This window comes from Erinaceus europaeus, unplaced genomic scaffold (assembly GCF_950295315.1).
Source record: "Erinaceus europaeus unplaced genomic scaffold, mEriEur2.1 scaffold_393, whole genome shotgun sequence".
NCBI classification, from domain to species: domain Eukaryota; kingdom Metazoa; phylum Chordata; class Mammalia; order Eulipotyphla; family Erinaceidae; genus Erinaceus; species Erinaceus europaeus.
Genome location: NW_026647729.1, coordinates 72,643 through 90,000, shown reverse-complemented (window position 1 = coordinate 90,000; position 17,358 = coordinate 72,643). Strand labels below are relative to the sequence as shown.

General features: G+C 58.2%; 1 protein-coding gene across 1 annotated transcript in view; it reads right to left on the bottom strand.

Moving 5' to 3' along the window:
* The window catches only part of LOC132536437 (proline-rich protein 2-like), a 25,008-nt gene extending 8,071 nt beyond the window's left edge, over positions 1-16,937 (bottom strand). Inside the window, exons 1-2 of the mRNA XM_060184304.1 lie at positions 16,934-16,937; positions 14,051-14,833 (exon numbers count right to left, since the gene is read on the bottom strand). Of these exons, the coding sequence (XP_060040287.1) occupies positions 14,051-14,833; positions 16,934-16,937 (787 nt within the window). The remainder of the gene's footprint in view (positions 1-14,050; positions 14,834-16,933) is intronic.
* Positions 16,938-17,358: the final 421 nt, after the last annotated feature.

Below are 17,358 nucleotides of genomic sequence, written 5' to 3'. Positions count from 1 at the left end.
CAGGGAGCAGAGGCGGGGCAGCTCGGTGTCCTCCCCGGTGTCCGAGGAAGATGTGCGTCCTTGAAAGGAGGATAGACCTGCCTCACCACAGATGGGGTGCGGGGCTGGGACTGTGCCAGGCAGGACTTGGGCAGGAAGTTCAGGGCCGACCCCAGACGCCGTCCTGACACCCAGCTGTGACCCGGGAGCACAGGGTCTCACCAGAATTCCTCCCGCCACCGCCTCTTCCCAGCAGTGGGACTGGGAGCGTCAGCTCAGCCCCCCCCCCCGGAAGTGTGTGTGGACAGTAGCCCGTGGGGAGGGAGGGTCTCCACACAGGGCCAGCAGTGCTCCAGATCAGGGCACCCCACAGCCAGAGGCCTCACTCGGGGAGTCTCGACTCAGGCTTGGCACAGCGTTTTGTGAGCAGTAGTGTCACGTGAAGGCTTCATGGTGTGTGTGCACGTGTGCGTGGGCCTCTGCCCTCAGTGGGAGCTCCCCTGACAGACTGAAGCATGGGGGTCCTGCTTGCTCCCCATTCCACTTCCTGGCAGCCACGCTGGCCCCACACGGCCCCCAGCCACCTCCCAGTCTCTGAATCAAAGCCTGTCGGCCCAGGAGCTCCTCACCCTGGGCCAATCCCAGCAAAACAAGGGTGGGGGGCACAGGGACAGACAGATACAGCGCAGAGGACCAGGGATGAGTGACAGGAGACATGGGGGGCAGTCACGGGGAGGGAGGAGCTCTGTCTGACAGGATGGGGGCACTGCGCCCAGGGCTGGGCCTCACAAGGCCTGGGGCAGCCAGGGCCTCATACCAGGGACAGCCGCTGCCCACAGGGGAGGAAGGAGCCAGAAGTCAGTGTGGAGGAGAGTCAGTAGCAGAGGCAGCTGGGCCAGAGCCAGTGACACAAACCCAGGGTGGCCCTGAGCACGTGCAGACCCCCAAACAGGCCACACGCCGGCCCACACGTGCGCACACAGACACACACACACACACACACACGGAGAAGCAGGCCACACGCCACGCCGGCCAGCACACCTGCACACAGACAGGTAGCCTGACGGCAAGGATGCAGGGTGCAGGGCGATGGCTACCCTCTGACACTCTCCAGCACTCACGGAATCACTCCTCTGGCTCAGTCTCCGGTGGCAGAACCTTCTGGGAGGCAGGAACAGGGCAGGGCAGAGAGGACGGACGGCCTCTTCCTCCCTGAAAGCCTCAGCACCTGGGTCTGACTGTCAGCAGGTCAAGGCCAGTGAGGGCCCGGGGGCGGTGAGCTCTGGGCCAACAGGCCATCGGTACAGGTCTGTGGCCGCCTGGGGAATCCGTGCCCGCTCACGGCAAAGCCTGTCCATCTTTAACAGATTTGGAGGGCAGATAAGTTGTTCAGGAGCCGGAAAAACATCTTTCATTTCCCACCCTGAAGTCCAACGTGTTTCTCCACCGCCCTCCCCTCCCCGAGCGACCCAACCCCTATTAAGGCCATTAGGTATGTTAATGTGATTTTCTGCTCTGCTTTTGTGCTTCAGGTTATGAAGTTCTCCCCGCATCATTAGAACTCCATGCAAACATCTCTTCAGTAGCTGCCTGACACCCTGAATATAGAGGCTCCACCCCAGATCTGTTTTCCTGCTGCTACTCAGAGCAGCGGGTGGGGGTCTGCCCAGGTGCTGCCACCCCAGGGTGTCGTTTCTCTGGCGATGGCCCCCGTCCAAAGGGGAGCAGCAGCCTGCGTGGGCTCCTGCAAAGCGAACCCCCGTCAGCACGGCTCTGGGAAGCACTCAGGTCAGAGCTTCAGAAAGGACCAGAGGAAGGACAGTCATGGCGGGAACGGGAGGTGCAGCCCATAATACAGCTCCAGAGAGTTCCTCCCCGACACTCTGTCAGCCCTGGGTCCTTGCCCCCCGGGGCATCCATGCAAACCCACCCGGCTGGGGAGGAATCTAGAACGTGGGAGGAGGCCCCTCGGCTCCAGCCTGCAGAGAGCTGAGGACAAGGCCTGCAGTCGCCAGGCCCACCCTGGGAGGGAAGGGTTTGACCCGCTGGGGGGATTCCACCGGGGGTCTCCCCCTGCACCCCCCCCGCTCCGTGAGGCTGTCTGAGTCTGCTGATGGGACAGGTACTAACATCTGCCTTCTTTTTGATATTCATTAATTTCTGCTGCCAGCGTGCCACTGCGGCTCAGTGCCAACACAGGGAGTCCAGGAATCTACCACTCCTTTTTCCTTTTCTTTTTATTGGATGGAACAGAAGGAAATTGAGAGGGGAGGCAGAGATATAGAGGCAGAGAGACATAGAGGCACCTGCAGCCCTGCTTCACCACTCTCGAAGCTTCTTCCCTGCAGGTGGGGACCAGGGGCTCGAACCTGGGTCCTTGTGCACTCAGCCTGGTGAGTCACCGCCCGGCCCCATGTCAGTCCCTTCTGGAATGTCCCCGTGGGTCTCTCTCAGGACCAGGGTGACCTTGCACTTGTTTAGGCTCCGGCCAGCTGCTGGGGGGGGACGCTCAGGCTGGGGGCACTCAGGGCCCGAGTGGCCCAGATGACCCTGCCCCTGGTCTTGGCCCCTCTGTCTGTGTCCTTTACCTGGAGGCTGGTGACCCTCGGCTGTGTGGGGTGGACACACTTCTTTCCCACAGAAGGAGACAGGGCCCCGCTCTGAGGGCAGAGGGCACTGACCCCCACTCTGCCTGCAGGCCGGGTGGTTTTGATGGCACCTCCTCCTTTGTAGCAGAACGCATAAACAGGGGAGATGGCCACAGCTCTGGGCTCCCGCTGTCCCCTCAGCTCCTGGGAGTCTGTGCCTCTTATCTCGTGGCCGTGCCCACCACAGCATAGTCACCGTGGCTCCCAGGCCCCGCCACCCCGCACCCTTGTGCGATTTACATATTAATTAGAAAGCCCATCTGGTCCGCTGGTCCCGGCCTTGGATCCCAGAGAGAACCAGCCGGGCGTCTGCAGGAAGCACAGAGCCAGAGAAAGTCCGTCCACAAAGCCCGGCTTAGCTTAAGTATTCAGAGAGGATGACTGCAAGGTAATTCAATTACGCCTGCTATCAGTTACTGCACAGCCCTGCGGAACGAGCATTAATCCCCAGCGTCTGAGTCCCTGGGGGGTCCCTGCTGCCACCAGCAGTCGCCCTCAAGTGGCCCTGCTCCCCGGCCGCCCTGCCCAGGAGCCTAGAGGGAGCTGTCTGTCTGTCTGTCTGTCCCACCTCCTCTGAACACGCAGCTGCCTCCCTCCTGAAACGTGGGGACATCCCCCCTGTGACACTGCAGGCGTCTCGGTGTCCCCAGGCTGAGCCATTGTGGCGCCCACCCCACTGCTGGTCTGTTCCGGCCGCCGACAGCCCCACTGGAGGGGCGGTTACAGGTGGCACAGAGGCCCTGCCCACAGCAGCTGACCTGGAGGGGGGCCCGGCCCTTCCTGGCTGCACCCCTTCAGGCATGGAGGCAGGGACTTCCATGGCCACCTGATTTCCTGGGTGCTCTCTGGGTTCAGAAGAGGCATCTGAGGGCAGGGGGTACAGAGAGGGATGGTGGGCACTTCCGTGCTGGGGACACAGCCCCCACAGTGATCAGGAGACCCCGGGGCCAGCACTCTTCCCTTGCACACTGAAGCCACAGTGAAGGGGCCTGGGGTGACTCACCTGGCTGTCACGTGTGGGCCCGGGTTCAAGGCACGCATACCCAACTGGAGGAGGGGGCAGTCACAGGGGAGCCTGGTGGTGGCAGTGGTGGGCCTCTCCGTGAGGCGCAGAGAGTGTGGTGTGGAGCTCCCTGCAGAGCGGCCTGGCAGGTGAGGGCCAGTCTTGGGCCTCCAGAGACAGACCTGGGGGCGCAGGGGAGGCGGGGTGGGCCTCGTGAGACTCCGCCCTGCAGGTGGGGCGTGGGGGCTTGAACCGGGGTCCTCACTCCTGGGAAATGTGCTCTCAGCAAGGTGCGTCCCTACCAGGAGTTCTTTCCAGCCTCGGCTCTGTCTTAATGGAGAAGCACTTTGCTTTTTCTTGTGGTGAAGTTATAATTTACCGAACTCTGTGTGTGTTTTTCTTCCAGGGTTATTGCTGGGGCTTGGTGCCAGCACTATGAAACCACTGCTCTTTTTTTTTTTTTTTTTTTTCTATTTTGTTGGATAGGATAAAGTAAAACTGAGAAAGGAGGTGAAGATAGAGAGGGAGAAAGACGGACATCTGCACACCTGCTTTGCGCCTGTGAAGTGACCTACCTTGCAGGTGGGGAGCCAGGGGCTCGAACCCAGATCCTTGTGCAGGTCCTTGCTCTTAGTACTATGTGTGCTTAGTACTGGGTGCACCACTGCCCAGCCCCTTCACTCACATTTTCTTCTCAAAGTCGAGCAGTCGGACGCTGGTGTCTATCATGAAATCAGGCCTGGTGCCTTAGAATGGGAAGTCCAACCCCCCTGCCCCACGCTGCCTGTCCACCCCCACAGGCAGCTGCTGGCTCTCCGCCCACCTGTGACGCTGCTCCAGGCCCCACCCGGCCCCCTGCTTCCTGGGCTCCTTTCCAGTCACGTGGAAGCACGTTCACTGTAGGCCTCAACATGGAGGAGACGGCGTCCAGTTCGGTTCTCCTGAGTTACTTCTGGCTCCTCTCCACACGTTGCCTGTCCAGAGCCAGTCAGAAGCCCCCGGTCAGCACCCCAGCAGCAGCACTGGGGGCTGGTCTGGGCTTTGCTGGACACGTGGCCGGGGTGGTGACAGCTTGGCAGAGGGGTGGTTGACTCTGAGGCCTGGGATCTCTCTGATGCCGTCCATCAGTGTTCTGTATTTGCATCCGGGTTTCATTCAAGAATCTTTAGATTCTTATCACAGATGGGTTTGCTATTCTGGCGCTTTTTAAATTTTTTGTTTATTATCTTTATTTGTTGGATAGAGACAACCGGGAATCTAGACGGGAGGGGTAGACAGACAGAGAGACACCTGCAGCCCTGCTTCACCACCCGTGAAGCTTTCCCCTGCAAGTGGGGACCAGGGGTTTGAACCCCCGTCCATGTGCATTCTTTCTTCTTTTTTATTTTATATATTTATTAGACAGAGATAGAGAAATATTGAGGGGAGAGAGAGAGAGAGACCCGCAGCCCTGCTCCACCACTCCTGAAGCTTTCGTCCCTGCATGTGGCTTGAACTGGGGTCCTTGTGCATGGTGACGTGTGGTGCTCAGCCAGGTGTGCTCCGCCCTGCCCTTTCACGGTCATGGTGAACGCCTCCCCAAGCTCTCAGTTCCAAGCAGCTGTCAGCCTCGTAGGCTGTGCACTGGCCGGTCTCTTGCCGGCAGCAGCTTGCAGATATCTCTGGGGTCTCCTGCCTCCACGCTGCCCCTGAATACAGGAAGTCCCGCTGCTCCTCCCCTGTGTCCTGGGCCGCCTGCCCGGCTGGCAGAGGCTGGGAGGGGGGCTTGCTTCAGGGGCACTGCAGGGGACCCCTCCAGGAGTCACGTGGCCGGCTGGGCGGAAGCTTTGAGTCCTTTACAAGGTGAAGAAAGTGCTGCTGTAGTTCTGACGTGCTGAGGGGTTCTCTTTCTTTTTTAGAGCATAAGTGAGACTTTTAATATTTAGTCACACCTGCTGGCTTGGGGTTGGTCCGTGCTTCCTTCAGGTAAAAGCAGAGACAGACGCTGCCTCGGAACGCTTTCTTCCCCATCAGCCATGGGCTGTGTGGTGGAGGCTTTGTTCAAGTAGCCCAGGCTGAGGAAGCTTTGTGGGGGCTGCCCCAGGGGAGGCCTGGGCCCTTCTCCTCAGAAGGTCCTCAGCTCTCTTCCGGGCTTCCTCGGGGGCCCCAAGTCCCTGGGGGTCTCCCACGGAGCTTTCTGCTGTTTGCCCCTCGACTGTCTCCGCTGTGGTTCCTACTCCCAACAGCCTTGGGGTCCGTTTTGTGGGAGAAACTTGGGAGACCTGCGGGCTGGACTTGCGCCCCAGCAGGAAGCAGAACTTGTGGGGTTTGGTGTGTTGCCCTGCAGCCAAGGACTCCAGGGAGGGAGGGCGCGAGGGGCTTGGTCAGGAGGCGCTTTGGGACCCGATGGTGCAGGGGGCTGAGGGTGATTGCAGACGCCTGTCAGGACATGAGGAACTGAACTGGGTGCCAACACCCTGCGGCGAACTCATAAGTAAAGCAATCCTGAAGAGAGGAGGAGGGAGAAGAGGAGGGGGTTATGAAGAGGAGGAAGACTAGGAGAAGGAGAATTTGATTTCGAATTTGAATTTGAAGTGGATTTGCTGAGGCTGGCAAAATAGCTCACAGGACAAGGTGCCTTTCCAAGTTACGACCCAGCTTCATGGCGCTGGAGGAAGTCAGTCTCTCTCCCTCTCCCTCCCTCCCCCTCTCTCTTTCCCTCTCCTTCTCTCTCTCCCTCTCTCTCTCCTTCTCCCTCTCTCTCCTCTCTCTCTTTCTCCCTATACCTCTCCCTCTCTCTCTCTCCCTCTCCCTCTCTCTCCCTCTCTCTCTCCCTCTCTCTCTCTCTCCCTCTCTCTCCCTCTCTCTCCCTCTCCCTCTCTCTCCCTCTCTCTCCCTCTCCCTCTCTCTCCCTCTCTCTCCCTCTCCCTCTCTCTCTCCCCTCTCTCCCCCCTCTCCCTCTCTCTCCCCCCCTCTCTCTCCCTCTCTCTCCCTCTCCCTCCCTCTCTCTCTCCCTCTCTCTCCCTCTCTCTCCCTCTCCCTCTCTCTCTCCCCTCTCTCCCCCCTCTCCCTCTCTCTCCCCCCCTCTCTCTCCCTCTCTCTCCCTCTCCCTCCCTCTCTCTCTCCCTCTCTCTCCCCCCTCTCTCCCTCTCCCTCTCCCTCTCCCTCTCTCTCTCCCTCTCTCTCCCCCCTCTCTCCCTCTCTCTCTCCCTCTCCCTCTCCTTCTCCCTCTCTCTCTCCCTCTCTCCCTCTCTCCCTCTCTCTCCAACTCTGCCTGGAGCAGTGAAGTCCCGGTGGTGCTGTGGATGAGGAGGTATCCCAGGTGCCTTGGGGTCCAAAGCTGGGGATGTGGGGCTCCTCCTACCAGCTGCTTGGCCCTGAGGCTCTTCCTGGCCCTGCTGGGAGGGGGTGAGGCGTCTGCACCAGCCGGAGTGTGTCTGCTGTCTGTCCACCCGGCCTGGGGCTGTCTCCCCTCTGCTGCCCGTCCCTCTGCGTGTCTGCAGTGCTGAGTCTCCGCTTCTAGCGTTTGCCCTTCTTCCGTAGCCAGTTAACAGCGTCAGGTTGAGCCTGATGGAAAGTTTCGAGGCCTCTCAGCAGTCTTCTCCCGAAGTCCCTCTCATTCTGTCCAGCGGCCTGTGTGCAGCCCCCGCCCCCCTTCTCTGGGCGCTGGCACTTGGCTTACAGGTGCAGACACCTGTGCCCCAGGCCCCAGGCCCCAGGCGTCCCTCTGGACAGTGTTTTCCTGGGCTGCTCCTTGCTGGGCCTCACGTCCCTTTGTCACGGCACAGTCACGGGAAGGTGATTGGCAGGTCTGGATCCGGCTCAACCCCCTTGCTGGCTGTCTTCTCCCTCTCCCATCTGTTCTGTCTTTATTCCCCTCCTTTGCCTGCCATCTTTTGGGCTCATTGAGCATGATTATGATTCTGTTCCGTTTCCTCAGTTGGCTTATTATCCACAGCACTTTTGAAATGTTTTCTGTGGCTGACCTAAACTTTCCTCGTCTGGCTCTATTTGCATAAGGTCTTGCTTGTCAGAGCAGACCAGGCATAAGAAGAGGGCAGCAAACCGGCTACCCGCAGCAGAGGTGGCAAGCGGGCCCCTCCGGAATGTGTCTGTGTGCAGGATTCTCCACATACTTCACACCTGTCGGCTGCGGTGCAGACACCAGAAGCCTGTCGCCGTCTCCCCGCTTCCCAGGGACGGCAGCTCATGGTGGGGGTGGGGGCTCCCACGCCCGGGATGGCCGGGGGCTTCAGGTGCCCAGGGCCCCCCACATCTTCCATCCTCCGACCAACAGGTCTCATCCCAGACCCGGCAAAGGAGAGTCTGGGCCCCGAGCCCAGCTCCGCTGCAGAATCTGAGAGCGCACCCCTGATTCCGAAGACACTGGGCCTCGGGGCTGCGGGGGGCTGGGGACAGGAAGACGCTCTGTGTCTGTTCCAAGTGCCATTTGGTAAGTGGCGTGTCTGTGCTGTGTGGTTGGCATCAGAACCCAGTTGCATGTTTTAATCACTTAATTTCAAAACCAAGAGCTTCTCTGGATGCCATCCAATCTTCTCATTCTGCTGATGGAGGCAGAAGCCCCAGCAAGTGTCCCCCCTCCCGGCTGGAGCCGCAGTGCCGCCAGTGACCAGGGCCCCTGCCCGTCCTTCCTGTCGGTGCCCACCCGCGGCCATGGGCATCGGCTCTGCCCCGGCCCCAGCCGCTATGCGGGAGTCTCCTCTCTCCTCTCAGAGCCTGAGTGGTCACTCTTTCTACTTTCAGCTGGTGTCCTGCACACCTGTCCCTGCACGTGTAGAGGGTGACGGCTGCAGGGTCCAGGCTGATGCTGGTGCCGGTGTCCTGCGGTCCCCAAGTGAGGACACAGCATCGTGGGGCCCAGCTAGAGCAGGCTATGTGGCGGCTCACAGGGTGTCCCTGCTTCCTAGGCTCTCCGGTGGTCTCTGCTCGTCCTGCCTCTGGCCCCCACCTGTGGCAGGTGTCCCTGGAGTTATCATAGCCCCGAGTTGGGCCCTTGGTCCACAGACAAGCCTGGGGAGGGGCAGGCAGAGGAGAGGCAGGTGGAGATCTCGGGGGCCTCGGCCCCAGCTCCCCAGTTCCAGATGGCGAACCGCAAAGAATCCAGCCGGGTCTCACACCCGGGCGTGTGAGGCATGAGGCAGGGCTAGACCCACACTGTCCACGCACACGTCTACCAAGAAGCACAGCCCGGCATCCCTGTGGACATGGCCAGTTCCAGAGTGAACAGAGGGCAGCCTATCCTGTGACGTCAGAACTGAACACAGGGAGTCTGGGAAGGGAGGGTCGTGCCCAGCCTCACCACGCGTGGGGGAGTTGGCGGGGCAGCAAATCCACAGAGAATCTGAAGCCAGGTGAAGCAGGTGTCCCAGGGGACAGGCGCCGGCTGGAGCAGCGCAGGGCCCAAGGCTGCACGTGGCCTCGCTGCGTCCACAGGAGAAAGGAAACTTCTCCTCAGGATGCAGAAGAATGTTCTGTGACTGCCGCTGTCAGCTCACAGACCCAGAGCAGGACACCAACAACTGAAACGTGCTTGCCCTTGAAGAGAAGCGTCCGTCCCCACTCAGGGCAGAAACCAGGCTGTGTGGTCGATGACAGGTGTCTTCACGCTGACTCAAGACAAGAGGCTGTTCACTAAAACCGCCTGTGCCTTGTGGCCCAGCAGCACTGCGCGTGGGCGCTCACCCCGTGGATGAGGGACACAGGACCGTTCACCACTGCATTATTCACGACAGCCACAGAGTGGAAGCAGCCCAGATGCCCTCCACAGACGACCGGCTAAGGAAACGGAAGACAGACTCCGTGGAATACTACTCTGCGATCAAAAAGATGATACTGTGTCCTTTGGGACAAAATGGATGCAGCCAGGGTGATGGTGCTTAGTGAAATAAGGAAAGAGATGAAAGACGGCTGCCGGATGGTTCACTCATATGTGGCGTCTAGAGAACCGAGACACATGAACTTGTCAAAAAAAATCCAAACACCACAGGAGCAAGCAAACTGTAGCCCTTACGGGAACTCTTGTGGCTATTTGTGGGGAGAGGGTGGGGACACAGCTCTGGTGACAGGTGTGGTGTGGAGCGAGACACGGGCACCTTACAATCTTGCAACAAACTATCAATAGCAAATAAGAACTTTGAAAAAGCTGCTTCTCTACAAAAATTCCTGGCATCCTGAATCGGTTCACCATGCGGGACGACTGACAGACAGAGTGACCAACCGCGGGTTCAGAGGCCTGAGCGTCAGTGACAGGTAACCCATTGTTTGCAGACGGGACGAGAGATACGCAGACAGACCCTCCCGGAGAAACGTCCGACTCGCGGCTGAAAGTCAGACTGGCCCGTAAAGGCGGCTGTGATGTGAGGTTTTTACTCAGCTGTGGTTGGAAACAGAAGCTGCCATATTGACAAGATCCTGTGTGCGATCATGCTCTGACCTGCACGGCACCGGGGGGCGGGGGTCTTCCAGACGGCACTTAGCACTCGTGGGGAAGAGGCCGCGGCAGCCCGCCAGGTAAGAAAGCACCGCGCTCACAGGTGAGCAGACTCAGAACCTAACGCAGGCCGGGCACTGTGAGCCCCAGCTGGCCTCAGCTGCTGTGTAATCCAGTGAAAACATGCAGTGGGGGTGGCGCAGCAGGTTAAGCGCAGGTGGCACAAAGTGCAAGGACTGGCATAAGGATCCCGGTTCGAGCCCCCGGCTCCCCACCTGCAGGGGAGTCGCTTCACAGGCGGTGAAGCAGGTCTGCAGGTGTCTGTCTTTCTCTCCCCCTCTCTGTCTTCCCCTCCTCTCTCCATGTCTCTCTGTCCTATCCAACAACGAGGACATCAATAACTACAACAACAATAAAAAGACAAGGGCAACAAAAGGGAAAATAAATAAATAAATTTTTTTTTTAATGTAGTGGGGCTGGGTGGAGGTGCCCCTGGCTGGGCACACATGTTACAGTGCGTAAAGACCCAGGTTCAAGCCCCCGGTCCCCACCTGCTGGGGGGAAGCTTTGCAGGTGGTGAAGCAGGGCTGCAGGTGTCTCTCTGTCTCTCTTCCTCTCTCTTCCTCTCTCTCTCTCTCTCTCTCACCCTCCCCTCTTGATATCTGGCTGCCTCTATCCAATAAAGAAAGATAGCTAAAAACATATGAATATTTTTTAATGCAATACACGGTCTGCCATGAGTTCGGAGAGCTTTAAGAATCGCCGTGCAGGGTTAAGATTCAGGGACAGCCGGCAAACAGCCAGGGGAAGTGGCTGCCTGGACACCCGGGGCCCAGCTCAGAAGTGCAGCACTTATAAGTGCTGTATTTTGCAGAGTTTAAAAATAGCTGAATTAGACAGACTCGAGAGTTTAGAAATAGACCTTGGCTTCTATGGGAACTTGATTTCTGACAGAAGTGGCTTCAAAAAAGAACTTACTGGAATAATTTTCTCTGTAATGTGGAAAAAAAGAATTAGAGCATCACTTCTATATAAAAAATGAAGCCAGGTAGTGCCGGCCCCAAATTCGCCAAAAATAGCTTTAAAATGTGATGTTAATGGGTATCTGTGTGAGCCAGTGAACAGAAGCAGATCTAGATAACATTGAAAACACAAGTCAGAGGGATGTGTATCGTCCATGTTCTCAGGGAATCCTGGGAGGCCTCCCTGGCAGAAGCCGACCATGCTAGTTTGTTTAGCGCACACAGCAGAGAGTCTCCACTGCTCCTTGTAGGGCACCGGCGGCTGCCAGCACCTAGCACACACTCCCTGTACGCTGAGAGTCGTTCTCTCTGACCTGCCGTCAGTAAAGTGTGTTAATGGGGCTGGGGGTGGTGCAGCCAGTAGGTGTTCACATCACTGTGCACAGGGACTCGGGTTCAAGCTCCCGGCCCCCGCCTGCAGGGGAAGTGTTCCACAAGCAGCCAAGCAGGGCTGCAGGTCTCTCTCTCTCTCTCTCTCCTTCTTCCCCCTCAATTTCTCTCGGTCCAAATAAATAAATAAATAAAATAACATTTTATTTTTAAAAAATCACATGTGTTACTTCTCTCACCCACCATGATAGTCAGACAGGATGTGTTTATTTTAGATGGGCCACAATGGAGATGTGGAGAGACAGAGAGACACCTGCAGCCCTGCTTCACCGCCTGCAAAGCTTCCCCCCAGCAGGTGGGGACCGGGGGCTTGAACCCGGGTCTTTACGCACTGTAACATGTGCGCCCAGCCAGGGGCACCTCCACCCAGCCCCACTACATTTTTTAAAAATTTTATTTATTTATTTTCCCTTTTGTTGTCCTTCATTCTAAGGACAAAGAAGCTGGGCCACAGAGTGGCTCAGTCCTCCCCTCATTCTCTCTCCCTCTCTCTCCTTCCCTTTCTCTCTCTTTCTCTCCCTCTCTCTCTCTCTCTCTCTCTCTCACACACACACACACACACACACACACACACACACTGCTATTAAGTGACAGATTTGGTATTGGAACTGGCTGAGCGTCTGCAGCGTCTGTCTGGAACGCCACATGGAGCTGCGTCCCTGTAAGAGAGGCCGTCTGGGGTGAGGAGCAGGCGGGGGGGGGGGGGCAGCCGGAGCTGCCAGTGGGGGCCACGTGCCCAGTCCCACTCCCAGACACGTGACAGCTGCCATGACATGCCTCCCCCGTGAGGCTTGCAAACCTCCCACCGTCAGGAAATACCAAATGGCGACAGATTTGAGGGGGAGGAACCCCGCTGTCCCGGGGCAGGCTGTGCGAGCCACAGGCCTCGGCAAGCATGTACGTAGTTCAAGGGACGAACCGCAGGCCCCACCACTCTGCCCCGGCACCGTCACACCGAGGAAAAGGTTTAAACACAAAGGTGAGCCCAGGAAGCGCTTAGCTTCAGGGGGAGCTGGAAGCTGGGACCCCACAGCAACAAAAGTGAGCATCTCAGTGAGTCTGCTCAAGGGGCAGGTGCCCCCAGCGCTGAGCCGTGCACCGTGAGCTTCCGGACACACTGACACGTGCGCTGTGACGGCAAGCCACCGGGTCGCAGCCCAGCCCGAGAGGAAGCCCATGAGGTGACTGTCTGTCTGGGGAACCCCGAGGACAGCCGCGTCCTGAGCTCTTCATCGTGAGGGACAGTGACACATGCAGAGGAGGCTTGGGTTCTGTGCCAGGCGCGGGCTGCCCTGTGCTTTCTGTGCGTTTCTCACGAGAAAACAGAAATGGGGGCGGGCAGGTGGTGGCACACCTCCTTGAGGGCTCACATCACAGCTCAGAGAGACAGGGTTCAAGCCCTCACTCCCCACCTGCAGGGGGAAAGCTTCACAAGTGGTGAAGCAGGGCTGCAGGTGTCTCTCTGTCTCTCTCCCTCTCTGTCTCCCCCTCCCCTCTCAGTTTCTCTCTGTCTTATTAAATAAAATATAAAAAATAAATAAAATAAAATAAGGAGGAGAAAATGGCCGTGGGAGCCGTGGTTCATAGTGGTGTCACAGAGGCCCAGCGATAACCCTGGAGGCAAAGACAAAACAAAAAACCAGAAAAGAGAATGACTGAGTGAGAGCCTGGTAAAGACCTCGCTCGCAGGGTCGCTCTCTAGCCACATGTCCGTCTGTCCTGCAGACACTTAAGCGAGAGCTGAGCTCGGAGCCCAGGCGAGGAGGACCTACCACCTCCCGGGTCCCTGGAGAGCCTGGCCGGGCACCATCCCAGGCCCCTTGCTGGCAGACGGGGAAGCCGAGTCCCAAGGCAGGGAAGACCGGAGGTAGCAGCTAGTGGGCCTGGGGACACGAAGGCGACTCGGTGGCCTCCTGGTGTGTCCCACGCTCCTCTCATCCCAGACCCGGGACGTGGGTGACCCTGTGTCCAGGGCCACCCTCCCCCTGTACCTGTCACTCTCCAGTCCCACTGCACCTGCTGGATCTGCCGTCTTGGTGGGAGTGGGGGGCCTTGGGGACGGTCCCCTCTGCCCTGGTCAGCCTTCAGAATGACTGGGCTGTCCCCATATCAGCAGCAGGGTGCTGGCTCCTGCTGGGCACAGCTGTCCGCGTCCCATCCAGAGAGAGCTAGGCAGCTGGGGCTCTGGGAACACCTGTGTGATTCAGCATGGTCACAGAGCGTCACGCCGCGTGGGGCACTGCAGACACCCTACTGCTCTGGTGTCAGGTGACCTGTGTCCCTGCCACCCAGGCTCCTGTCACACAGCCACCAGGGTCCCCTGGAGGCAAAAATAAATAAATAAACAGTCAACCCACACCTGTGACCTTGGGAGAACCACTGCAGCTTCCCATGGAGGGGATGAGGACATGGAACTCTGATGGTGGGAACTGTGTGGAATTATACCCCTGTCATCTCACAACTTTGTAAATCAATATTAAATCACTAATAAAAAGAAAGGAAGAAAGAAAGAAAGAAAGGAAGAAAGAAGAGAAAAGAAAGCAGCACTTCAGTGTGAGGCATGATTCCCAAAGCTCACAGACAGATGGGTTCTGCTGTCCTGCCCCCAGGGACAGGGTCTGGGTGGGCAGGGAGAGCTGGTCACCTCCTGGGGACAGGCCCTGGGTGGGCAGGGAGAGCTGGTCACCTCCTGGGGACAGGCCCTGGGTGGGCAGGGAGAGCTGGTCACCTCCTGGGGACAGGGTCTGGGTGGGCAGGGAGAGCTGGTCACCTCCTGGGGACAGGGCCTGGGTGGGCAGGGAGAGCTGGTCATCTCCCGGGGACAGGACCTGGGTGGGCAGGGAGAGCTGGTCACCTCCCGGGGACAGGCCCTGGGTGGGCAGGGAGAGCTGGTCACCTCCTGGGGACAGGGTCTGGGTGGGCAGGGAGAGCTGGTCACCTCCTGGGGACAGGGTCTGGGTGGGCAGGGAGAGCTGGTCACCTCCTGGGAACAGGCCCTGGGTGGGCAGGGAGAGCTGGTCACCTCCTGGGGACAGGGTCTGGGTGGGCAGGGAGAGCTGGTCACCTCCCGGGGACAGGGCCTGGGTGGGCAGGGAGAGCTGGTCACCTCCTGGGGACAGGACCTGGGTGGGCAGGGAGAGCTGGTCACCTCCTGGGGACAGGGCCTGGGTGGGCAGGGAGAGCTGGTCATCTCCCGGGGACAGGACCTGGGTGGGCAGGGAGAGCTGGTCACCTCCTGGGGACAGGGCCTGGGTGGGCAGGGAGAGCTGGTCACCTCCCGGGGACAGGGCCTGGGTGGGCAGGGAGAGCTGGTCACCTCCTGGGGACAGGGCCTGGGTGGGCAGTGAGAGCTGGTCACCTCCTGGGGACAGGGTCTGGGTGGGCAGTCATACCTGGACTCCTCCACACAGAGAAGCAGCCATGTTCCTCCCAGGAGCAGGGCTGGGGAGCCATCTGAGCAGAGGGCTGGCCACGCAGCAGAATACGGAATCACGCGTTGACTAGCATGACCCGCACAGGACGTGTTTCTCTATGTAGGAGATATTTACTGACTATTTTTAAAGAGTGAAGTGGACGTAGCTGAGCCAGTGTCCGCACGGGACGTGTTTCTCTATGTAGAAGATATTTACTGACCATTTTTAAAGAATGAAGTGGACGTAGCTGAGCCACTGTCCGCACGGGACAAGTGGTGTTTTCCGACAGACAGTCTCAAAGTAACAACAAATGAAACAGCCCGTTCACCGGCGTGCACACGTCTCATAGGATTCCTGCTTCTGTTTATAGAAGGCCAGGATGCCCTGTGAAGGGCCTTCAATCAGTTTTCTGAAAGAAAGACCTGGGGGAGGGGATGCACCTGATTAAGCACTCCCGTCACAGTTGCAAGGACCCAGGTTCGAGCCCCTGGTCCCACCTTCAGGGGAAAAGCTTTGTGAGTGGTGAAGCAGGGCTGCAGGTGTCTCTCTGTCTCTCTACCTCTTTCTCCTCCTCTCCTCTCGATTTCTGGCTGTCTCTATCCAATAAATAAAAATATTTAAAGTAAAATAAAAGCACCGTCTCATTCAAAAGAAAAATTCCATAGGACACTAAGACCAAAACCTCTGGCTTTATCTTCTCTGCTAGACAGAAAAGAGAAACACAGCAGGGGCTGAGCAGTGCTGTGCCTGGCTGAGCACACATCACCACGAGAAGGTATCCAGGTTCGGACCCTGGTCCCCACCTACAGGGGGAAGCTTCACAAGTGGTGAAGCGGGGCTGCAGGTGTCTCTCTGTCTCTATCTTCCCTCCTCTCCTGAGTTCTCTCTGTCTCTATCCAATAAATAAATAAGTACATTTTTTTTTAAAAAGGAACAAAAGAAAAAAAAAAGAGCAAAGAGAGCAAGAAAGCCCTGTGGAGGGCTGAAAGTGGGGACAGACCCAGGGCACCCGCAGGCGGCTCCAGCGGCCTCAGGCCTGGCGACAAGTGGTGTCTGCGTCCTGGGCGGCACCATGAAGGGACAGGGAGGATCTGGGGAAGGAAAGCTTCGCCCGCTCGGTGGCTGAGCTCTGCACCTGGCCCCTCATCTACGCCCTCTCCCCAGCCAGGAGGGGTGGCACAGGAAGTCTGGGACTTCAGTTTCTGGAAGGCCCCGGTGACGCTCCAGCCCTGATGTTGGGAGTCGTGGTCCCTCACCTCTGTGCAGAAGTCCGTGAGCGGAAGTCCCTCTACCAGAAAATGCCTCTACCTGCTGATCCCAGGGCCGAAATCTCAGCCTCACCAGCTGATCTCAGAGCTGAAAATTCAACCTTACCTGCTGATCCCAGGGCCGAAATCTCAGCCTCACCAGCTGATCTCAGAGCTGAAAATTCAACCTTACCTGCTGATCCCAGGGCCGAAAACTCAGCCTCACCAGCTGGTCCCAGGGCTGAAAATTCAACCTTACCTGCTGATCCCAGGGCCAGAGAGAGGACTGCAGTGAGGCCACTGCCCTCAGGGGCGGCCACAGCAGCGTGAGTGGGACCGGGGCCCCAGGCAGGGCCTATGCAGCCAGGGGACCTGAAGCCCCTCACTTCTCTGAGGACATGAGGATTCGTTACCCCACTCCCGCCCCAACAGCCCGCAGATCCCCACCAGCCTGTGAATTTCGTCTCAGACAGCCGTGATGGAACTGGGCTCTGTCCCCTACTGTCCTCCCACCCCCTGCAGGCCCGGCAGGCAGCCAGACTTCTGTGATGATGGGACAGTCCCCATGCAGACCCGGGATGGAACCTGCCCCCACTGGCCCCCGTGCCCTGTGGCTGGGGCCGTGGCCGTCATCCCCAGCGGACACTGGGCAGCACCTGAGGACCCAGCTGTGGCCACATCCAGTCCTGTCACTTGTCGCTGGTTGGGGACAGCATCTGCAGCCAGCCTGGAGCAGGAAGACGGGTCCTTGACTCCAGGGGTGGAGCGCCACCCAGCTGGAAACTAACAGCAGGTACTCACCCATCTCGAGAGTGAACCTTTGTAGAGAAAAGTCTCATAAACCAGTTTCCTTTTACGACGCCACTGAAACATATAAACATAAAACTAAGTAAAAACAGCTAATAAACGTCAAGGTTCTTAAATCACGATAAACTCAAACAAACGTGTACATTTAAGTGCGGGGACCATGTGGTGGCACACCTGGTTGAGAACACCTGTTACCATGCTCAAGGGCACAGGTTCAAGCCCCGCTCCCCCTTGCAGGGGGAAGCTTCCTGCGTGGTGAGGCAGGGCCACAGGTCTCTCTCTCTCTCTCTCTCTTTCTCTGTTTCTTTCCCTCTCCGTTTTGATCCAATAAAATAAAATGAAAATAGTCATTCAAACGCTTTTATTTTGGTGCAAGAGTGTCCTTGGTGTCAGTGGACCCCAGTGCGCACACAGCACCT